Source organism: Trachurus trachurus (genome assembly GCF_905171665.1).
Source record: "Trachurus trachurus genome assembly, chromosome: 13".
Classification (NCBI taxonomy): Eukaryota; Metazoa; Chordata; class Actinopteri; order Carangiformes; family Carangidae; genus Trachurus; species Trachurus trachurus.
Genome location: NC_139892.1, coordinates 988,963 through 1,014,051, shown reverse-complemented (window position 1 = coordinate 1,014,051; position 25,089 = coordinate 988,963). Strand labels below are relative to the sequence as shown.

General features: G+C 40.3%; 2 protein-coding genes and 1 long non-coding RNA gene across 3 annotated transcripts in view; all 3 read left to right on the top strand.

Annotated features, from left to right (window-relative positions):
• Positions 1–12,652, top strand: part of ngef (neuronal guanine nucleotide exchange factor) — a 36,970-nt gene extending 24,318 nt beyond the window's left edge. Inside the window, exons 8-15 of the mRNA XM_083985310.1 lie at positions 4,446–4,575; positions 4,671–4,745; positions 5,759–5,848; positions 8,779–8,936; positions 9,276–9,437; positions 11,298–11,377; positions 11,514–11,618; positions 12,257–12,652. Of these exons, the coding sequence (XP_083841436.1) occupies positions 4,446–4,575; positions 4,671–4,745; positions 5,759–5,848; positions 8,779–8,936; positions 9,276–9,437; positions 11,298–11,377; positions 11,514–11,618; positions 12,257–12,531 (1,075 nt within the window). The 3' untranslated portion in view covers positions 12,532–12,652. The remainder of the gene's footprint in view (positions 1–4,445; positions 4,576–4,670; positions 4,746–5,758; positions 5,849–8,778; positions 8,937–9,275; positions 9,438–11,297; positions 11,378–11,513; positions 11,619–12,256) is intronic.
• The window catches only part of LOC310995736 (NACHT, LRR and PYD domains-containing protein 3-like), a gene marked incomplete at its 3' end in the record, with an annotated part of 361,364 nt that overhangs the window by 78,420 nt on the left and 257,855 nt on the right, over positions 1–25,089 (top strand).
• LOC310996050 lies at positions 12,662–17,322 on the top strand. Its single transcript, XR_014595881.1, has 2 exons — positions 12,662–15,725; positions 15,961–17,322. It is a non-coding gene; the product is annotated as an uncharacterized lncRNA (long non-coding RNA).

Here is a 25,089-nt window from a genome sequence, read left to right as displayed (position 1 = left end):
TCAATCAGCGCGTCCAGATTCCAACCGGTAGTCATGGAGACGTGACGTTCTCCAAGTTTGGTCCCGAGTGACAAAAAGCAGGTGTGAACGCAACCGCACTAACTGAAAAATGAAACAATGTATCATTTTAACATTTGGTGCGCACCAGGGTGCGCACTAAACAGGTGTGAATACACCCGTAGATTCATCCACATTAATATGAGACTCTTTTAGAACCAAATACGAACTCCTCGTTGTCCCTTTAAACAGTACCAATTAAAACAACAACCAAAAAACAATAAAAAAACAAACAAACAAAACGATCCAGTACGCGGAGGGACAGAAAGAAGCAAAGCAAATCATTAGCTTATCTCTTTTTTATACAGTCTCATACAAACATTATCATTAAAAAGAACCAAAAAGACAAACATTCTAGAAGAAATATGAATGAACCCAAATGTAGATAAAGTTTTAATGTGAGTTGATGGCGTCTGGTCTGTGTGTATTTGTGTTAATACATACAGTGTGGTGTGTATTTTTTCATAATGTGTGTGTGTGTGTGTGTGTGTGCTGTTCTGCTCCGAGCTCAGAAAGAAAACGAGGCGTGGACCTTCATGTTGTTTTAATGCCATTTTTCAGAACAGGTTTATTTTTTTGATCAGGACAAACACGCTGCGCTGGGTGTGGTGCACACACACACACACACACACACACACACACACACACACACACACACACACACACACACACCTTAGACCTGAGTGAGTGTGTGTGAAGTTCCCACAGTGAGGAGGACACACCTGAGACCTTTGAGACGTCAGAGTGGAGACGACGATGAGGAAACTGCTCCATTTCTTTTTTTCTTTCTTTTTTTTTCAACATGTTTTTATTTGAGAAAATGAGTATAGATCACAGTTATTCAACATTATACAACATTGTTTCTTATTTTCTTTCCCCCCACCCAACCCTAACCGTGCTGTTTATACAAAAAATAATTAAATAATGAAAATAAACCCAGTGAGTGAAAAGCTCAAGGTTGCAAGCATGTAAATATACAAGATTAAAATAATAATAAGTAAATGAGAAATAATTATAATAGAAAAACTAAATATATATAAAAAAAAAAAAAGAAGGAAACGAGAAAAAGAAAGTGGATATTCAAGACAGTGCAAGTAGGCCATTGCCAACTGCTCCATTTCTGATCAATAACGGTTGTTTTCTGTTTCCTGATCAATAACCGGATCGATCATCGGCTGCAGAGCACAGACGTTAGACCGAACCCCCCTAACCCCCCCCCCCCCGCTCCGTCCTCCTGCAGGAGAACTAAGAGGTTTTCCTTCCTCCGCTCCATTCCTCAGCAGATTACTTCAGGCTCCATATGATAAAACAAAGGCGCTCCACATTCTGCAGCCTGAGGCGGCGTGAGGCGTTCAGGGCCACGTGGATACGGTCGTTATGCAAACACATTCCAGCTGCTGACGCGTTGTTTCTTTTCTTTTCTATTGTGAAATACAAGACAAACAACACAGTGGACATACAGTACAGCGATGTATACACAACGTGTGAACAAGGTGTGTGTGTGTAATTCAATATAATATAGAATATAAATGTTGGTCATAATAGTGATGCAGTAATAAAGAAAGAAATTGATGAATAATAATAGTAACATCGGTCATAATAATGATAGTATTAATGATAAAAATAATAATAACGTTTATTTATATAGCACCCTACAACATCTGGAAAGATGAACAAAGTGCTTTACATAACAAATACAGGAGAAAGAAAATACATGGCAAATGACAAATGTCACAGGATATCATGAGTTGAGTTGAGTATCTTTATTGTCATTATACTAGATAATGAAATAGTATTAGTATGAAGGAATGTGTAAAACAGACTAAACTAAAAACAAGTTCTGTTTGTTTTTCATTTATTGGGATTATTGATTGTTGTTTTTGTTGTTTTTTGCTTTGTTTTGCATTTACCCCTTTATTTATATATAACAGATACACAAGAAAGAGAACACAGAAATAAAATAAAAAAAATAAAATACATAACAAATGGCAAATGTCACTGAATATTAAAAGCCTGTCTTAATAGGTGAGTTTTAAGATGTGTTTTGAAGAGTGCCAGGTCATTAATAAAATGTAATTCAGGGGGTAGCTATCGAAAAGGCTCGATCTCACCACTGTTTAAAATCTGAAAAAGGAACCTCCAACAAGGGGCTGTGTCGTCTAAGCTTTATGATATTAAAAATAACAGTTGTGACAGTAATAATAACAGAAACAATAATAGTAATAGCAATGATTCTAAAAAAAAAGAAAGAAAGATAAGAACAAAGGATGAGAGAAGGATGTGGGAGCGGAGGATGGGTGAATCTGAATGAGAGAAAAAACGGAATGAAACTGTGAGGGGAAGAAAGAAAGATGGAAAAGTTTCTGGATCAACAGTTACGGGAAGTGGAAGCTTCATTGTTGGGATTTCTCACATCGTGACGTTATTTTTATCTCCTTAACGTTAATCCTCCGGTCCAGACGGCGTTGCTGGGCGTCGGCGCTGCCGTGTGATTGACAGGCGTGTGTCTAATCAATGTTGGCAGGGAATGCAAAGGTCTAACTGGTGAAACTGGAACGTGTGAAACATTTATTCACCATTAAACTTCTGAAATCAGTCAGGCGGTAAAAATAAAAGAGGTGAGCTGCTGACTCCGCCCCCTCGCCGCCTGCTGAGCCAAATATGGTGAAAGAGGAGGAGACAGAGGTTGGACGTTTTGACAGTTCAGCATCTCCTCAGAGTTTCTGTCCTCGTCCCGGTTCACCTGCAACAGGTAAATCTAAAACCTGACGGTGTCTCCTCCTCGACACCAGGGGGAGATACAGCGGGCAAAATAAATATTTGATTGCTCCCCCACAAAGAGATGGGTTATCTGTAGTTTTTATGGTAAATTAACTTTAAACAGAGAGACGCAATATCCCAAAAAAAACACATAATGAATAAATGCGATAAATGATTAAAAATCAACATGGGATCAAATACTTATTTCCCCACTGTATGTGTTGTTTCAGCAGGTTAATACTGACTCCTGTCTGAGTAAATAACTAGGGCTGGGTATCAATCAAACATTTTCATTTCATTCATTTTCTTTTATTTGTTTATTTGTAACGGGACTCTGCATATTCATGAACAATATGTAAATATGCCAGATTTAGCTCTAAAGCTAATTTCCATCTGTCCTGCAGATGGAAAAAATCTTCGATACCGGTACCAATACCGTTACCTTCACTTCGATACCGGTTCCTGACCTCCGTCCCGGTGTCCCAGCTCTCGTCTCTGCAGCACCGCCACACAAATATTTGTTCTGAGACTGAAGAACATTACTTTTTTAGTCAATGTATACATTCAAATTAGGGCCAATGCTGTTAATTTGTGGAAATATTGTAGAGAAATTTCTGGAAAAAATACTTTTCTAAAAAAAAAAAAGTGGTAAAAATTCTCAAAAGTGGTAAAATTTCTCAAACAATGTTTTTAAAGACAAATCTAGAAAAAGTGGTAAAACAAAAAAAAAAAAGTGGTAAAAAATTCTAAAAAAAAGTGGTAAAATTTCTCAAAAGTTTAAAAAAAAATTCTAGAAGAAATTGGTAAAAATGTCTCAAAAAAAAGTTGAAAGAAAAATCTAGAAAAAAAAAAATCTAGAAAAAAAAAAAAAAAAAAAGTGGTAACAAATTCTCAAAACAAAAAAAAAAGTTTAAAATACTTTTTTCGATAACAAAAGCAAGCAAAGGCATTTCGGTCTGTGCCACAAAAGAACCGAAGTTAGGTACCCAGCCCTATAAATAACTCAAAATAAATAACGTAGAGTTCTCAACTTCGATTCTGGACCGGACACGCCGGTTCAGGCTGAAAACAGTCGGTAGCCCATAGAAAAGACTCAGGTCGCGTCAGGTTTTTATACAACACATCTTCTTGCTGGTTGCAGCGTGTGAAATGCACTCAGTTGGCGCTGACACTGCTTTTTAAAAGACTTTGTGTTTTCTGGGTTTGAGACGGCTTCTGTGCTACAGTTTGTGTCGCCTCTACTGTTGTGAATGATGCACACATGAATTGTCTGGTTTCAGTCGGATGAAGGCGTTTACATGCAGAAGAAAATCAGTTCCAGTCACATCATCTGGCTGTTTTAGTCGGATAAGAGGAACGCCGGCTTTAGTCCGACTGACATGTTTACATGAACTTCAGTTGTCAAGTTACAGTCGGTTTAAGGCCATAATCTGTTTTGGGTTTTTTTCAACTGTTATCTAAAAGCACTGATGAGTCTACAGGCTCCTCCTCTTTGTCCATATTTGGAGTAGCTGTGAGTCGGGGGGCGGGGCCACAGGGTCAACCTCCATCTTTGTTTACAGTCTGTTGTTGGTTTGTCGGTTTTGTCGTCGTCCATGCCGTCCTGACGTGTGCGTCCTCTCCGACAGCGAGGGGAACCAGGCGTTCCGCGACGCCATGGCCGCCCTGGAGAACCACCCTCGTGTCCGCGGCCTGTCCTTCACCTCCTTCCTCATCCTCCCTTTCCAGAGGATCACTCGCCTCAAGCTGCTGGTCCAGGTGAGTGCTGAACGTACACACGACGACGACGACGACGTCACCGTCACCACGCAACGTTGGCTCTCCTCTGACGCTGAATCTGCTGCTCTTCACAGAACATCCTGAAGAAAGTCGATGAAAACTCAGTGAGGGAAGCAACAGCTGTCAAGGCTCATCAGCAGCTGGAGCAGGTGTGTGATGGACGGATGTGTTAACGGGTGTAACGCTGGGGGAAGTGGAAGAATTACACTATTCATTTAAAGGGATAGTTCACCCAAAATTCAAATTGCACTCATTATCTCCTCCCCCTCATGTGGATTAAGGACTGGGAGAAGTTTCAGAGTCCTCCGTGTCTTCTCTGAGTTACAGCGGGGCTCCGTGCAGCACTGCATGTCCATATGACGGTTGAGAACGGAGCTCACTTTTCTTCGTCCAAAAAGACACACCAAAAAACATCCAAATACCTCCATAGTGCTCGTCTGTAATGTCCCTCTTGTATTGAAGCCCCGACATGAGAAATTGTTCAGAAAAAAATTAAATGAGTCTATATTTTAAGCTTGTTTGTAGCGGAAGCTCCCAGTGTCTCGGTTCACTGCTCTTATTTGCACTGACCCAGTTCACGGCTCCGCAAATCGCGCGAGATTCCGGCAGAGCAATACTGGGAGCAAACAAACAGCGAAACAAACAAACAAAGAAAAGTTCCGTTCTCAACTGTCATATGGACATGCAGTGCTGCACAGAGCCCCACTGTAACTCAGAGAAGACACGGAGGACTCTGAAACTTCTCCCAGCCCTTAGTCCACATGAGGGGGAGTAGATAATGAGTTGAATTTTGGGTGAACTATCCCTTTAAGCATTGATTTATTTTCACATTGAGAAGAGAATTGTGGGACACCATACGTAACTCTGCTGTACTCCGAATGGTCGTTATTTTTTAAATATTTTTGGGGGGCTTTTTGGCTTTTTCACCTTTAATGGACAGGAGAGTTGAGAGAGACAGGAAATGGGAAGCAGAGAGGGGGGGAATGACACGCAGAACAGGGCCGCTAGACGCGGGACTCAAAACGGGGCCATCTGCAGTGAGGACTATAGCCTCAATACATGGGACGGGTGCTCTATCAACTGAGCTAAACACCGCCCCCGAATGGTCGTTATTAACGTTAACACTGTGATGGAGTGATGAAGAGATGTTTGTCGTCCTCAGATCGTGAAGGAGTGTAATGAGGGCGTGAGGAAGATGAGTCGAACTGAGGAGCTCATCAGCATCGAGAAAACTCTGGAGTTCAAGTCCAAGGTGAAACACACGCACACACACGACAGTCTCATGTTGACGCTCAGTGACCTGTGGTGAGGTCAGAGGTCAGAGGTCAATGACTTGTAACTAGTTCCAGGGAGAATGGAGGCTCTCTGCCTTCCACCTAGCGTCTCTTGGCTGAAAACCAACCTTGTAAGATCAGAGCCTCCGACCCGGTGTCCCAGAATTTGTGGAAATATTGTAGAGAAATTTCTGGAAAAAATACTTTTTTAGAATAAAGTGATAAAAATTCTAGTTTTTAAAAAGATTATAGAAAAAAAGTGGTAAAAAATTCTCAAAAAAGTGGTAACAATTATCAAAAGTTTAAAAGAAAATTCTAGAAGAAATTGGTAAAATTTCTCAAAAAAAAGTCAAAAGAAAAATCTAGAAGAAGTGGTAAAACTTCTCAAAAATAAATAAAAAAAAGTGGTAAAATATTCTCAAAACAAAAAAAAAGTTTAAAAGTTCTAGAAAAAAGTACACGATCTGAACTGATCAATCAGTGATTCTTCATGTGTCACTGATAAAACATCTGTTCATAGGGCTGGGTATTGTCAATGATTTCCTGAATCGATTCAATTCCGATTCTCAAGGTCCTGATTCGATTCGATTCTCGATTTGAATCGATTTGATTCGATTTAATATCAATTCAATGAGGGGTATTTTATGTTCCCAGAGTTTCTGTTTTGTAAATCAGCCAATATTTTTTTATCACACAATCATGTGTGGACAGCAGATTCTTCAAAAGAGTAAGCTAATGGTTTAAATCATGAATCAGATCTAAATCAGGGTTGGAAATTAACTTTTATTTTTTTTTTATTTACTTTTAAATTGTTCTGCTCTTTGTGCTCTGTAGGGAAGTAACGATATCAAAATCTCACAATATTACAGTACCTAAATAGCAAGCCTATGGTATTTATCCAAATCTCACTGTATGATGATACCACATAAGCTCCAGTACAATATATATTCCATTATCCATAAGTCAACAACAAGAACATTTGGTCAAAGATGAAATATCTTATCTACCTTTCTCAATCACCAGCCTCTCTCCCCTTCTCCCACCCTCACCTGCCTGCCTTATTTTTTACCGCTACAGTGGCTTGTGGGCTGATCAGATCCACCCGCCGGTGTTAATTTCCAACCCTGATCTCGCTCGTCGCTCCTTGAGATTGAGGTGGAAAACAGGAGAACTCGAAAAGATCGATTCACAGAATTTTGAATTGATATCGCATGTTTTAATAAAAAATCGATATTAATTGATGGATCGACTTTTTGGACACACCCCTATCTGTTCACATCTAGAACATCTGTATGTGTGAACCAGAGTTTAGTTTAGATGTTTAAACTGACTCAGCTCAGAGTCAGAGAGACTCCTCCTCTACCTCCTCCTCTTCCTCCTCCTCCTCTTCCTTCTCTTCCTCCTCCTCCTCTTTCCTCCTCCTCTCCCTCTTCCTCCCCCTCTTCCTCCTCTTCTTTCCTCCTCCTCTTCTTCCTCCACTTCCTCCTCCGCTTTCCTCCTTCTCTCCCTCTTCCTCCCCCTCTTCCTCTCCTTCCTCCTCTCTCCTCCTCCTTCTCTTCCTCCTCCTCCTCCTCTTTCCTGCTCTTCCTCTACCTCCTCCTCTGATGATGATGATGATGAAGCTTCAAGTTTAAACACAGTGATCCCATCCCACTGGTCACATCCACCGGTGTTACCATGGAAACTGACCGTCTCTCTCTATAGTAACGACTGTCGGTGCGTGACTGGAAAAACAAAAACATCTACAGTACCGCTACCACTCATCATCACCATGACAACCAGCCAGCGTCTCAGCCACAAACCACCAGCCATCACGTCATCATCAGCTGTGATTGATAGTTGATAGTTGAGGAGGCTCAGCGAGGGGGCGGGGCCTCAGGGCAGCAGAGGACACGCCCCCAGCTTCCAGAGCTGAGGGGACTCATCAATTTTAAAACCTAATTTCTCATCATAAACACATTTTTCTGTCATTTAAATGAGTCAGGACGGTTGATAAGACGTCTGTCTGCAATGGGACGGAGCCAGAAAACAGATCTAGTTTCACCTTTAACCGACTTTTGGGATGTTATTAACCGTGTGGCGGAGTCGAGTCAGAGCGTGTTTTTACATTTGACCAGTGAGTCACTAGATAGAATCAGTGGCTGTGTCCAAAATCCCCCCCTACTCTCTATCTAGTGACCAGGCCATTTTGTAGTGGTGTCCGAATGTTTAGTTATTATTAATGTTCACTATATAGTGACTGAATCTATCCCACAATTCACCGTGAAATGTAGTGAACATCCGATGGTCACTAACCGGAGCAAGATATCCCATCATTCATTGCAGTCACGGATTGCCGTTACCACTCCGGCCCAGAGCGACCGGTGTAGCTACCAAGTAAATGTGTCTGGGCTGCCAGAGTTGTCCGGTCGCGGCCACAGACTCCCAAAACAAACGTCAGAGCAAATTTCCTAACAAGCGTTATAAACTGACCACAGGCTAATTTCTGTTAGCCCGTGTATGAGGTTTTACATTATACGTTAGCATTAAGCTAGCAGACTTTATATGCTTAGTTGTGACACTGGCTGTGTGAACATTGTTTCAAACTATGTGGGTTTGATTGAACTTCTTTGATGCTTAAATATATATTGCTGCTTAATATATTGCTTTACTCCTCTTTTTATTTTGGTAACTACACCGGCCGTTACGATCGCGGTCGGAACGTTTTAATTTCGCAACGTAATACGTCATTAACTGTGCGGCGGAGTAGTGTCCGAAAGTGTTTTTTCATTTGACTCACTATACTGAATTCACTATATAGTGAGTAGGGAGGAGGGAGGAGGGAGGGATTTCGGACACAGCCACTATGTAGAGAGGAGGAGAGACGATCCACCTCTGACCTCTGACCTCTGACCTTTGACCCCTGCAGTCGGTGCCCATCATCTCCCACTCCCGCTGGCTGCTGAAGAAGGGCGAGGTGCAGCTGATGACCGGACCCAAGAGCACGAGGACCATGAAGAGCCGCAAGATGTACCAGCCGGTCTACCTGTTCCTGTTCAACAACCTGCTGCTGCTCACCAAGCGCTGGTACTACTACTACTACATAGTACTACACAGTACTACTACTACTACTACTACTACATAGTACTACTACTACACACTACTACTACTACACACAGACACACACACATACAGTACAGTAGTACACACATCTAGACCATAATGAGCGTGGTGCTGAGGATTAGAGCAGATTAACGACGTTTACATTGAAGAACAAACGGCTCAATTGTTCTGGATTAAGACCTGAACCTCCTCTTCCTCCTCCCCCCCCCCCCCCCCCCCCTCCTCTCTCCTCCTCCTCCTCCTCCTCCCTCCTCCTCCTCCTCCTCCTCCTCCTCCTCCTCCTCCCTCCTCCTCCTCCTTCAGTGGGGAGCAGCGGTTCCAGGTGCTGGACTCCTGCTCCAGAGCGATGCTGAGGACCGAGGACCAGGGGGACCAGGGTCAGCTCCTCGCCAGCGTCTTCAACCTGAAGCTGCTGGAGAACCAGGAGGAGCGGCAGGTCAACTACATGCTCAAGGCCGCCAGCATGTGAGTATATGGGACCAGGCCTCGGCCAATCACAGCACAACAGACACACACACATGGGCCAATAGGAGCACGGCATTGGATCAGTTCATTCTGTTCTCAACAACAACAAACACAACAACAACACAGGATATGATGCTTGGGTTTGTTTATTTCCATTTTGACCGGTGATGTCGTTCACCACCAGGATCAATAAGGTTTCTAGATAAAAAGAGAACAAAACCACAGGAAAGAAAAGGAAAGAATAGAATAGAAATGAAAAGAAAGAAAAGGAAAGAATAGAATAGAAATGAAATGAAAAGAAAGAAAAGAATAAAATAAAATAGAAATAAAAAGAAAGAATATAATAGAAATGAAAAGAAAGAAAAGGAAAGAATAGAAATGAAAAGAAAGAAAAGGAAAGAATAGAATAGAAAAGGAAAAACAAAATAAATAAAAGAAAATGATTAAAAAGAAAACAAGAAAATAATAGAATAGACTAGAAATGAAAAGAAAGAAAATAATAAAATAGAAATAAAAAAAGAATGGAATAGAAATTAAAAGAAAGAAAAGGAAAGAATAGAATAGAAAAGGAAAAATGAAACAAAACAAAAGAAATAAAATAATGATTAAAAAGAAAACAAGAAAAGAATAGACCCCTTTCCAGTTTGTAAACAATGATGACGTAATCAGGATGCGTGCGCATTGTTGAGGCAGAATGTGGGCGTTCAGTGACAGTTTGTCTGTATACGAGTGGATTAACTTTAAAAGATCGTGAAAATTACTGCAACAAACTAACGCTACCTAATGGTAAGCAACTTCCAGATCCTTATGGAATTACAGAGTGGGAGGAAGACTCACAAAGTGACCCAAAATTGATCATTATCTACTCCCCCTCATGTGGACTAAGGGCTGGGAGAAGTTTCAGAGTCCTCCGTGGCTTCTCTGAGTTACAGGGGGTCTCAGCGTAGCAGTGCATGTCCATATAACGGTTGCAAATGGATACCAACTGTCTTCGTAACAAAAAGACACACCAAAAAACATCCAAATACCTCCATGCTGCTCGTATGTAATGTCCGTCTTGTATTGAAGCCCCGAAATGCAACATTGTCCCGAAAAAAATTAAATAACTCTATATTTCAAGCTTGTTTTGTAGCGGAAGCTTCTTGAAGCTCCCGCTACAAAACAAGCTTGAAATATAGACTTATTTACCCCGGTCCCCGGTCGCGGCTTTCACAGACTCTGCACTTCTCCCAAAACAAACAGCGCAGCAAATTCCCTAACAAGCGTTATAAACTGACCACAGACTCTGGATTAAACTGTGACGTGTTAACAGCGCTAAAGCCAGAATTAAAACAGTTTTTAGCAGCTTTACTGCTATGGCTGTTGGTTGCCGCGAAATGGCGATTTCTGTTAGCCAGTCTATGAGGTTTTACATTATACGTTAGCATTAAGCTAGCGGACATGTTGTGACAATGGCTGTGTGTGTTTTGAACGTTGTTTCAAACTATGTGGGTTTGATTGAACGTCTTTGATATTGATTGGTACACCCGTACACACAACAGCTAGGCATGTTAATAGTGTATAATATACAACTATTTAACTAAAAAAACACTAACTCTTCCTCAGCTACTCATTCTGTCTTCTGGTGTTTCTGGGCCAATGATGCGCACGCATCCTGGGATGCCATAGGCTGGAAAGGCATCTATAGAAAAGAAAAGAAAGTAAACAAAAGGATAGGGAAGAAAGAATAAAAAGAAAAACAATCAGAGCACAGCAAACACACACATGGGTCCGTTTATTTCCATATTGATCAAAAGAGTCTCAGGTTGTGTTGAAGTGGCACCGGTCTGTTTGTGACTAACAAGCGCCCCCTGTTGACAGGAGCGACAAACTGCGCTGGATGTGTGCGCTCACTCCGAACCGACGCACACGCTTCATGTCGACCAGCGCACACCAGCCAGGTGAGAGAGAGACAGAGAGAGAAAGAGAGAGAGAGACAGAGACACTGAGTCAACATGGTGTCAGCTGACAGAGTGTGTGTGTCTGTGTGTGTGTGTGTGTGTGTGCGCGCGTGTGTGTGTGTGTGTGTGTGTGCAGACTCTCCTCAGGTGCAGTGCATTCAGTCGTACTCGTCTCAGGAGCCTGATGAACTGTCCATCGAGATGGCCGACGTCCTCAACCTCCTGGAGAGAACCGACGATGGTGCGTTCAGGTTCATCACAAACAACAGAAACTAAACTAGAAAAGAGAAAAGAATGGAAAGAAAAGAAAAAAGAATAGAAAGAAAAGAAATAATAGAAAAAGAACAGAAACTAAAGAAAATAGAAGAAAAGAAATAAAACAGAAGAATAGAAAAGAAAAAAGAATAGAAAGAAAAAAGAAGAGAAAAATAGAGAAATAATAGAAAAAGAATAGAAAGTAAGAAAATGGAAGAAAAGAAAGGAAAGAAAACTGAAGAATAGAAATGAATGTAAAGAAAACAGAAGACAAGAAAGGAAAGAATAGGAAGGGGAAAAAAAGAAAAGAAAAGAAAAGAATAGTACGAAAGCGTGTTGCGTGTTGTTGTCCTAACGACGGTCAAGCCTCCACTTCATCATGGATCTATTAGATCTGTTAGATCTGTTAGATCCATGATGTGTAAATGCTCCACTTTGAAATTGCGGCCTTGTTTTGTGCTACATGTATTTGTACAACAGTAATATATATTAATATGTAATATATTTAAGAGCGTGTAAGGAAAAGAGAAAGGAAAACCAAAGAATAGAAGGAAAAGAAACCCAAAGGAAAGAAAAGAGCAGAATAAAAAACCTAGACCCACACCTCTCCCTCTCCCCCTGCAGGCTGGATGATGGGCGAGCGGCTCCATGACGGCGAGCGGGGCTGGTTCCCCAGCCGCGTGGTGGAGGAGATCCAGAGTAAGGAGATCCGGGCCCAGAACCTGCGCGAGGCGTTCCGGATCCACCAGGCCCAGGAGTGCGGCGGCAGCGGCGGCGGCTCCCAGACCGCGGCCCGGCTCGGCCTCCGCGCCGGCAGACGCACCCCCAAGGCGTCCGGCTCCTCCGGGACCCGGGCCGACCAGACGGGTGAGGGCGGCGGCGGCGGGAGGAGGCAGTGAGCCGGGGCGGCGACCCACACTGCAAAAACTCAAAATCTTCCCAAGAATATTTGTCTTATTTCTTGTCAAAATGTCTAATTTCTAGTCAAAACTAAACTCTTTCCACTTAAAATAAGAATCATCGGCTCGTAATAAGGAAGAAAAACTTGCTCCACTCTCAGATTTTTCTACTTATTTCAAGTGAAAATCAGCTTGAAAGAAGTAAAAAGTGTCTAAAAACAAGCTGCTTTTAATGTGATGAGTCTTATTTTAAGTAGAATGAGATTTGTTTTGACTAGAAATGACATTTTGACTAGAAATAAGACAAATATTCTTGGTAAGATTTTGAGTTTTTGCAGTGCACCTGCACTAAACGACCAACCAGGACGGGCGAGGTTCGATTCCCACGCCTGCGCCTGCTTGTCCCTCTGATTTCAGGTCCGTGTCTCTCTGGTCTGATCTGGGAGCAGCTCGTCGGGCCGTGGCCGCGCACGAGCGACACTGCATGTGTGTGTAGACGTGTCCTGAAGTGTGTGTCTGTGTGTGTGTGTGTGTGTGTGTGTGTGTGTGTGGAATCACTTTAGTATCAAAACCTCTTCAATGTCAAACAGAAACAAGAGAGAGAAAGAATAAAACTTTATTTAAGAGAGAAAAAAACTCACTGAAGTAAAAAACTGTCATCTCAAAAGCAAAATGTGTAACTTGAAAACAAATTACAAATATATTGGTCCTTTAAAGGGATAGTTCAACATTTAGTCAAATTGGTCCATTGCCATAATCCCTAAAGTCATAGCAGTAGGTTAATTACCTTTAATTGTAAAATACACAATGCAACAACTCCACAACGCTCTGGTGAACAAGTTGTGAGCTGCACATTCACCACGCTATGAGATAATAACACAACGTTACCAGACAGAGTTGTTTTAGAGGGAAATGCAGAGACTGCTTGATGAAAAACTGTCCCTGAAGGCAACGTGCATCAGTGGTTTTGCATGAATTTACCTCTAAAACAACTCTGTCTGGTAACGTTGTGTTATTATCTCATAGCGTGGTGAATGTGCAGGTCACAACTTGTCCACCAGAGCGTTGTGGAGTTGTTGGATTGTGTATTTGATGAGTTTGATGAGGGAAACCAAGAAATCCCATGAGCCTCCGTAGTGTAGCTCTGAGCAGCTCACGGCTCTGCTCCACTGTTCTAAAAACAGCTTGCACCGACAATTAAAGGTAACGAACCTACTACTAGGACTATAGGGATTATGGCAATGGGCTAATTTGACAAAATGTTGAACTATCCCTTTAGTCATTTTGATAAATATGTTTTTTTAACAGTTTTCTTTGCTCCATGTTCAGTAAACAGGGCTTTGCTTTCACTGTTCTCTTTGCGGTTTGCTGCCTCCTCTCTCTGCTTTGCAGTTCTGACACAAACCTCTCAGGTGGGCGGGGGCTTTTTCAGGGGTGTTTTTGATTGACAGCTCAGTTATAATATATTTGTAATTTGTTTTCAAGTTACACATTTTGCTTTTGAGATGACAGGTTTTTAATTCAGTGAGTTTTTTTTCTCAAGCATTGAAGAGGTTTTGTTTAGATTGATTTGACACTAAAGTAATTCCATAGTCGCAGACGCACGCACGCACACACACACACACACACACTCACACTCTCCCGCTCAGGTGTGTGTGTGTGACGTACTGTAAACGGCTGCATGGGCCACGTGTGACGTGTTCATTTCACTGTAGAAACCTTCAACACTGACTCACATCCAACACAGACTCTCAGGTGTACGGTGGCCCAGAGGGCTCAAAGCCCCGCGGCCGGAGGAGGCACATGTAAATAAACCAGACAGAGCGCACGAAGAAAACAACAACAACAACAACAACTACAACGCTGCAAGAGACAAGGAACAGACAACAGGTTTAGTCTCTGACGTCGATGAGCAGAATCACAAACTCAAAGGTCGTTAGAGGAACATCTACGGAAGCCTGAAGCTGCCACACCGGGGGAAAAAAGAAAGATCAGTTTGACTTGATTTGTTTGTTCAGCACTAAGTCCTAAAAGAGCAGAGGTCACGACCTTTCACAGAGAACAACACACACACAACACAGCACACTACAACACACAAACGAAGGCCCTGGTTCAGAAAGCAGGTTTAGTGAAAACTCAACACGAACACGGATTTATTGAATCCGCTCAAGTATTGTATTGTTTCGGCGTCTCGTCCCGACAGAAACAGCGTTGTCTGGACACCAAAAACAGATCTTTAGTGATACGATGATATCATACCTGTAACCTGAGCCACGAGGACACAACAACAACAACAACAACAACAACAACAGTGGATTAACTGTCGGTCTGAATCTCTCCCGTTAAATCGTCATCATCGTCATATTCGCTCCGACTCGACTCCCAGTCAACATTTAATCCACTTCTAATGTTTGGAGTCTGAATCCAGATGTTCTTTTCAAAACGAACAAGAAAAAGATGGTTTTGAAAGATGGTTTCCGTCGGCAGGATTATTAGACCTCTAACGGAGGTTTTGCCCTCGATAGTCGCCTCAGACCTCACATCGCTCATGTGACACATCGTGGGCACGCGCCAAGCTCAGAGCAAATTGCACTTATAATAAGGTAGACTATCAGTCTATCAATAATCAATATAGTATGAAGAGACTCAATGCACTTTTACATTTATTTCCAGGTGTGATTGATGACTACACACACATGATCAACACACATGTGGAGATAAAGACCTTTTAGATGTTGTTTTTAAATAGACAACATGAAAAACTGTCAGGGCCGCTGGGAAATAAGATTCAAGAACATTTATTTTTTAAATTTTTCTGTTCAGGAGCTTTGTAACAAAATAATTTCCCTGTGGAGATCAATGAATGATAAAGTAATGCTGATTCTGATACCACGCTGAAACACAGTAAATGTTGTACACAGTAAATTTTTAGTTAAACACTCGAGATAAAACTTTTTATTTTTTTAACGATTAATCCTCACGTATCGTCTCAATCAACAATCAGAGCTCACGTTCTTTTGCAGCTGCTACAGAATCGATTTTATTCCCTTATTTGTAATATATTCTCTTGTTCTGCGTCGGCATCATAAACATGTTAAATTTAAGCTTAACTCGGAGTTTATTTAACTAACTGTTCAGGTTTAGTTAAACCAGAGTTCAGGTTTAACTCAGAGTTTATTTAACTAACTGTTCAGGTTTAGGGGCGGTGTGTGGCGCAGTGGTTAAGGCGGCCGCCCCATGTAGAGGCTACAGTCCTCAACGTAGGCGTCCCCGGTTCGAATTCCTCGTCGGGCAGACCTTTCCTGCATGTCATTCCCCCTCTCTCTGCCTCCCTCTTTCCTGTCTATACTATCTCACTGTGTGCTATCAGATAAAGGCAAAAAAGCCCCAAAAAATATACTTAAAAAAAACAAAATACTAACTGTTCAGGTTTAGTTAAACCAGAGTCCCGGTTTAACTCAGAAAAAACAAACAAACTCAGAGCTTATTTAAAGGTTGAATATGTAGAATATTTATTAAAAGCTATATTTTCTCAAAAATAATACATCCAGGGGGCCTTTAGAGGGGTACAGAATGAAAGTATTGCTTTTCCATAAAAACATTTTTTTTAGTCTGAATTATTATTTTTAATTTTTTTGACGGGCTCGACAACTGACTTTCTGTCAACGTTCTGTTTACATTCATACCTGCCTGTAGCCGACATGTGGCTCAGTTCTCCGCTGTTTTCCTGCCTCCTCCCGGTCCTATGCGTTTGTTTCCAACCAAGCCTTTTAATAATCAATCGGTGGATCAATGGATTATCATATACATGTTAGGATGGGTGTATTTGTGTGGTCTTATCTGTCATAAACACGTTTACTGTCGCGGACTTTCGGTGCCACGGAGCTCCTTTTTTTATTTTTTCAACTTGACGAGAGCAGTGACAGCGGAGGCTCTGAGCAGCAGCGGTGTGGAAGGCAGAGAGCCTCCACTCTCCCTGTAACAAGCTACAAGTCATTTATTATGCTGTTAATGACGGTAAAAATGAAACATAAGGTAAATATCCTGCTTAGTTCTCCTCCTCTGCTGTCCTCTGATCAGAGCGGAGTCCCTAGCAACGGCCCGTTTTACCTAGCAACGGTCTGGCAATCGACTGCTGGAATTCTTTTTCTGTTGTTGTTCTTGTAATTCTACATAGTCGACATTTAACTAACTGTTGAGGTTTAGTTAAACCAGAGTTCAGGTTTAACTCAAGAGTTTGTTAACCTGCTCTCTGAAACGGGCTCAACAGGAGGAAACACAACCAGGCTCAGATCTAACAACAAACAAACAAACATGTTATTTGACCTTGTAACAGTGACAATAATGAAACAGTTTGTTGTTTTAACTGTATTGTTATGTAATTGTGATGTTTGTTTCAGCCACAACAACAACAACAACATGATGATGAACGTGTTGTCAAGAACTTCATGTTCAACCTTTAACATTAGAACCTGATAGTTTTTAGTTTTTTTTTCTGGTGTGGCAGCGAAAAGTTTCTGTAAAACAAATCTTCAGTGATTATTCAAAGAGAAACACCTGCCACACACGCACACACACACATAAATCCTGTAATAACGATTTAAAGCCAAATAACTGCACTATGTGGTGAATGTAAAGAATGTATCACAGCTATAGATCAGCATGATTGTGACGACCGTGTGTCTTTGAATGCAGCATGTGTACAGTAAACAGTCGGTGTTCAGTAATTCATTCATAATTATGTCATTTTGTAAGATGTAAATTATTGTTCATAAAAAAGCATCAATCAGACTCTCGTGTGGTTTTATTGATTTCATGTCTCCCCCGATCACATAACTGCACCGTGGGGTCATGAGCAGGTCGTCAGTGTCTATAACTGTGACGTCATCACCTCTTCATGAGATGGAGACTTTTTTTAAACGTTTATTTAAAGCCCCTGTAGACTTTTCATTTAGTGTTGATTTTGGCGGCCCCTGTGGACGAAAGCGATGGTGTTTTGCCGGAATAAAGACTGCATTTCCCACTGTCGTGAAGACGTTTGTCTGGTCGGCGCTTGTAGATTTGTTTAGGAAACGTCGGAAAGAAGACGGGACTTGCTTTGAAAACTTTTTTTTTTTCAGCAGCTATTTGCAGCATGCGTAGTAATGTATCTATTGGTATGGTTTCATCAGTGGTCCGACCCGACCATGACTTCCAGAGGTATAGAATTAGACTACTTAGAAATAGCGTATCTTCACCCTGATGGGCTCATTTGCTGTTGTAGGTAACAGAGACACATCAGCAGAAACAAGAGACTTTTGCGTATCCAGTTAAAAGCTCCGTACCGGGGCTTTAATCTCAAGAATCGAGCAAGCCCTCATTTTCAATGATGTTGAGAGTACAAGACAGATACAGTATTTACAACACAACATACAAATAAGACACCAACACAGCACAAGTTAAAGAAAGAACCCAGAGACAGTTTCATCCATCAACAACAGTTACATTCGTAGACAGAGGAGTTTGTTTAAACTGACCCAGAGACACAAGTGTCTGTAGTTTTAATGTTAGTTGTAAATGATTCCAGGTGGATGCTGCAGAGAAACTAAAAGCAGATCTACCAAATGACGTGTTTGTTGTTTTGAGTATGAGACTGACTTAGCAAAGAGGTAATATATTATGGCATTTTTCCAATTAAAGTTTTATAAATAAATAAGAATCAATGTCCCATCTTAAAGATAAAGGGGCCTTCCTTCTCATAAAACACAATGATGAGTCAAACAGCTGAATCTACTGTAATGGCAGAAAGGTTTGATTTGATTTGATTTGATTTTTATTTGTCTCAAACAAGCACATCAAAAGACAAACAATCTATGTAACAAGAAACAAAACAATAATGATACTGTGCAAGTTTGAGAAGGGGCTGAAAGAAGCAAAGCTTATCAAGTTCAGCCCCCCCTTACATTGTGATTCATGTCATACATCTGTAGTTCTATACAATTCAGAAGATTAAAAACATATTGCTTTAATATGAAATAAGATCATGATTATAAATAAAAAAAGAGTAAAATTAGCAGTCCAGTTCTTTATAACTGTCCAAGAGTGTGTGTTTGTACTTACTTTTAAATTTGTCTTAAGTTATTGCACATTTGTATATCCTCATCTAGTCTATTCCACATTTTAACACCACAAAAATAGATGCTAAAACTTCTCAGGGTAGAATGGATGGTAGATTGTTTAAAGTTACAGTTCCCTCTTAAATCATATATGCTTTCTCTAACCATAAACATTTTCTGGATGTTTATTGGTAGCAACCTATTCCAGGCTTTAAACAAAATCTGACCTGTTTTGAATTTGACCAGGTCCTCAAATCTTAAAATACCCGATTTTAAAAACAACGGATTTGTATGATCAAGGTACCCAGCATGATGAACCATCCTTATGACTCTTTTTTGTAAAATGCAAATCTTTTGTAAAGTGCTTTTATATGTGTTTCCCCATACCTCAACACAGTAAGATAAGTACGGATCAATGAGTGCATAGTAAAGCATTTGAAGTGACTTCTGATCTAAAACATGTCTAGTTTTACCCAAAATTCCAATACTTCTGGATACTTTGGAGCACAAATATTTCACGTGAGATTTCCAGCAGAGCTTGTGATCTATTAAGACACCAAGGAACTTACTTTCGTAGACTCTTTCAATTTCCACATTTTCAATTTTCAAACATACCTCTTGCTTAATTGGACGATTTCCGAATATCATGAATTTTGTTTTGTTTAGGTTTAATGATAATTTGTTTTCATCAAACCACCACTTTAATTTTAGCAATTCACTTTTGACCATCAATAATAGCTGCTGCAAATCTCCCCCTGAGCAGAAAATATTTGTGTCATCTGCAAAAACCACCATTTTTAAAATATTCGACACTTTCCATACATCATTAATATACAATATAAATAGTTTGGGCCCCAAGACTGACCCCTGTGGGACACCACAGGTAGTGTTCAAGCACATTGACTTATGTTTACCTAGTTGGACAAATTGTTTTCTATTACTGATATAACTTTGTAGCCAGGTGAGTGCAACCCCTCTGACTCCGTACTTCTCCATTTTTCTAAGCAATATCCTATGGTCGATCGTGTCAAAAGCCTTCTTTAGGTCAATGAACACACCCACTGTATATTTTCTTTTATCAATACTTTCTGTTATCTCTTCCACCAGCTCTATCAGTGCCATGGAAGTAGATCTAGATGATCTAAAACCATACTGACTATCATTTAGTAGGTTATGTTTGTCAATAAAATCATCCAGTCTTTGCACAAATAATTTCTCCAGTACCTTTGAGAACTGTGACAGTAAGGAAACAGGTCTATAATTTGTAAATAGATGTTTATTGCCAGCTTTATATAATGGAATCACTTTAGCCAGTTTCATTTTATCTGGGAAGATGCCTGTTTTAAACGATAAGTTACATATACAAGTTAGTGGATCGGCTATTCCCTCAATTATTTTCTTTACCAGTGACATATCAATGTCATTCCAATCTGTAGAAGTTTTGCTGGTACATTTATTTACAATAGCAATAATTTCCATTTTGTCAACAGTTCCCAAAGACATTGAATCTGCATTTCTCTCACCACATTCCATTTCAGCTGGTTTCTTTCCAGGATCTTTTATTTCTTTAGCCAGATTGGGCCCAACATCAACAAAGAAGCTATTAAAACCATCAACCACATCCTTCATTGTAGTAATTTCCCTACCCATATCTGTAAAGTGATCGGGATATGTTTGATTTACTTGTTTTTTTCTAATAATACTATTTAATATATTCCATATATTTTTAATGTTATTTTTATTCTTATCTAATAGTTTGGTATAGTAATCCTTCTTGCATATTCTCATAACAGTTATTAATTTATTTTTATATTTCTTATACCTTAACTCTGCCTCTTTCGTTTTATTTTTTATGAACAGTCTATACAGGCTATTCTTTCTTTTTTTACATGCATTTTGAAGCCCCTTGGTCATCCATGGGTTTTCTGCATACCTGTTCTTGACTCTATACTGTTTAAGAGGGCAGTGCTTATCATATAGATCTGTGAATGTATCTAACAGTGATTCATATGCCTTATCTACTGTTGTTTCTTTGTACACATTGATCCAGTTCCAATTCATTAGCTCATTTTTTAGAGCAGCTATAGATTCTTCAGTCCTCATTCTCTTATATTTAGTTTCCGTTAATTCCCTCTTTTTTCTATAATTACATTCATAAATAAGAAAGACAGGTAAGTGGTCACTAATGTCGTTCATTAGTATCCCACTTATCACTTTACTTTCCATATTATTTGTAAAAATATTATCAATTAGGGAGGCACAATGAGATGTAATTCTGGTTGGTTTGGTTATTGTTGGAAACAGACTCATACCACACATTATTTCTATAAAATCATCTGTTGCTTTATGCTTGTTTGGATTCAGCAAATCAATGTTATAATCCCCACAAATATAAGTATGTTTTTGTTTTGTTGAGCTGAACAATCTTTCCATAATTGTGATAAACGTGTCAATGCTGGAACCTGGTTTTCTGTAGACACAGCTGATGATTACATTTTTCATTTTTACAAATTCTATTTCAATAGTAATACTTTCCATTGTATCATCAATAGATACTGACAAGTCATCAAGAACCTTGTAAGAGAGACCTTCTTCAACAAACAGAGCCACACCACCACCATGTCCATTTGCTCTATTGGTGCAATGAAACCCATATCCCTTAATAAAAAAATCAGAGTCCCTCTCTGCGTTCATCCATGTTTCTGAAACCGCGATGATGTTGAAGGGTTTTTTAAACTGATTTAGGTAGTCCTTTATACTTTGAACATTTGCATGAAGACTTCTACTATTAAAATGGATAATGGATATACCCTTGTCAATTTTAATAGTAGTATTAAACTGTTCGTCTGTGTAGTAGCAGCAATTTGCATTGATGTTATCAAGAAGTTTTCTGATCAGGATCTATGTCTTGTTCAACCTCTATCATGAGTACAGTATAAAAGTGCAAGTAGTGAAATACCTATAACAGTGGCAATTTATCCCCGAGAAGACAGAAAGAGTGAAAATCAACTACTAGACACTGTCAAATTTTTCTATTTGATCCATGCTTCTAATGCACACCCCACCAGAATTCTCTGGTGCGCCATTTGGTTTAATGAAGACCTTGCAGTTGACAGTCCAAGTATTCTGAATTTTGTCCTGTTTCTTGAGCTGTCTAGCTCTCCTGGCAATATCAGCATTTTTTTTTGTGAGATGCTCATTGATGTAGACATTTGTACCCTTTAATTTCCTTCCCTGTTTAAGCAGATCAACTTTATGTTTTCGGTTGGTAAAGCGAATAATTATTGCAGGTATGGTGGGCTTATCCTTAATCTTCTTAACTGGTAAAGGGTGGCATGCTTCAATATCACTAGTTTCAATGTCAATGTTCTTGCCACGAAGAAATGCTGTTACCTGTTCCTCCGTCGTTTCATCATGTTGATTTCTGCTCTCCGACCCGATGCCTTTCACTGCTTGCATGTAACTTCGTGGTTTGATCGCCAAACCTGATATGATTACATCGTTCATTCTGGAGTACTGCTCCAAGTCATCGAGTCGGTTTTCCAAGTGTTCAATCTTCCTTTCATGTTCCATGTTTTTCCTTTTGAGCTGCTTGATTTCATCCATTAATTTAGGTAAATGGGTTCAGGGCAGCAACATGACTGTCTGGAGCCATCGTCTGGTCTGGGCCTTCGTACTCGCTGCTGCTGTACAGATCTCCAGGAGGAGCAGGAGGATTTAACGTGACTTTGACTGATGCAGCTGAGAGCTTCTCCCTGAAGGGTCAGAGTGGGACAGCGCCAGAAAATGTATAATTATTTATACATGTTAACTCACTCATACACAATCATTTAACACTTATTAATACAAATTTTTGTTATAATAAGGCACTTGTATTGCTTTCTTTTGTTGTGAATCTTTGCATATTTTTCAGGGAGGTATATTGTAGAAGCCCATACAGGGTTTTTAACCTCTCCCGCACTTATTATTCTTGTTTCATTTCTGTTTTTGGAATTTGTCCTTGATCTTTATGGTGCAAATAAATAAATAAAACTAAACAGATCTGCAGCAGTGTCCTCGTCCTTGTCCGTCTTTTTAGAAACAAAACATGAAAGAGTTTTTCCAGGACAGATCTCTCCACAGGAAGTCGTCAGAACCTGAGCTCACAGTCCAAGATGGCGGCTCTGTGCATGATCCACAGAGAAGAGAAACCAGAGTTTGTGTGTCTGTCCTCAGGTGCGACGCAGCGTCAGCAGCTGGAAGTGAACTCAGCTCATTGTCGTTGTTTCCTGGGAATCAAACTTCTGGTTGTTTCATGAGACAGAGAGCGTTGACTTTCTGTCCCAGAGTGACCGCAGGTGAACAGAGTCTGAACAGCGTCCGTGTCTCTGATTTGTTTGTGAGTCACTCAGACTAATGAGTTCCCAGCAGGCCGAGTGGCAGACGCTGTGATGAGCTCCCAGATGTTGGAGGTGTGAGGAGCAGCGGCAGGAGGCTCCGGATCATTCACACCTCTAATGAGTGAAGGTGTCGTGTTGATTGTTCCACCTGACACAAACAAAGAGTTCACTTTGTGTGACCTGTTCCTGATGAAGGGAACTTTACTTTGAAAACAGGAAGTGACACAAAGTCTCATCACAGAGAAACGCAGGTTCTTCTCTTTGGCCTAAAGCTCTCAGTGTGTGATAGTTGTGTTGTGTTTTGTGTTAATTTCATAGGTAGTTTCATGTAGTGGTAAATTAAGTGATGCCAAGACAATACTTTTTTTATTTAAAAGAATAAAGCACATATAAAGGTGTATAGAAATGGCCGTTTGTCCTGTTTGTCGCGCCTCCTACGAGTTTCCACGAGTTGCCGCACAAGTTTACCCGAGTAAGGAAAACGAATGGATCCAATATCAGTGGCTGATGAATTGTGAGCAACGTGATGTATAATTTGTGTGCCTGCATTATCCAATGTAAAAAAAAAAAAAAACACACTTTCATCCTGGATTTACTCAAAAATTGAATTTTGCACAAAGTTTGGGCTCCATAGTCTGATAGATGAGTGATTACACTAATGTTAGGACCCACAGTGGGCTCAAATTCAACTTTCTTTTCTAAATACCTTGTAACGCCGCATTATGTAATAATGCCGCATTATGTAATAATGTAATAAATCTTCACGTCATTGTGTAATAACGCCGCATTTTGTAATAATCTGCCACATTTTGTAATAATAATCTTGAACGCAATATGTAATAAACTTTGCCGCATTTTGTAATAAGTTGTTACATTTTGCATCACTTATTACATATTGCGGGTGTTGCACATTTTTATGAAGAAAATGTAATAATTTGGTGCATTATGTAATAAACCACTGTAGCGCTTTCTAAGTATCCTGGCTTTAAGATACTGCACTAAGGGTTCTTTTACTTTGTTATGTCTGATGCTAGTAACTATAAGGTTGCTCTATTTATTATGACCTGTAACCCAGCTTACCTGACAAAACTCCTCAGATAACATGAACTGAAAATGACACAGGAGTTTAGTATTTTTACTCTTTACACCTCTGATTTTAAACCACTTTTTAAAGCTTTGTTACCCACTATTTATTACCTTTTAATCACTATTTATTAACTTGACACAAGATGGTTCATGAATTAAAATAAATGAATTATTTATTCACACACTCAAAATATTTATGCAAAGGTCGAATAAGGTTACTTTAGAAACACAAATGTTACTCTCTTGCTTTTAGAGTGTCAATAACCCAATTTAGAGTATTTCAAGAAAATCACATAGTTGACCTTTAATCTCAGCAATTTAAATAAAAACGAAAAAACCAGGCAAGTGCCCTTTAGAATTCACCAAGGCAATATTATCACAGTTAATTGCACAGAATCTCTCAACCCTTCTTGTAAACTTGTAAACCTCGTTCAAAAGGAAAATATCAATCAGTTACTCAAACCTGAATCTCTGAAACACGGAATATTACGTTTCAAAATTAGTGTGGGCCCACAGAAAAATAATAATACAACAGCCGGCAAAGAAAATAACAAACCCCCCGTTGCAGGCCTGTTTGTGGATGAGTTGTGAGGTGTTGTGGAACGTTGGCCACACGGTGTCCGATACCGTGTTCACTCACCCACGCTGATCCAGTCTCTAGTCTCTGTACCTGCAGCCGCTGATACAGGGAAAAGTCCCGGCCTCGTCCGAGACTCACTGAAGCCGCTCGTTGACCTTCTCGTTACCGCGACGACGTCCGCCGACGTTGGAGGAAAGACACGGCAGGTCTCCCTCAACCACCACAGCTCACCCGAGTTGGTCCGATCCCACGGCGCACTGTCTATGACTCTGTCCGAGAGTCACAGTCTGTCCATGAAGCACTAGCACAACATTAGCATGTGTGCTATCACGATGCAGTCTGTACAGTTGCTCGTTAACTCCGTAGCTCCGTAACTCAGTCTTTCAACACAGTGTACCTCCATTAACCCTTCACATAA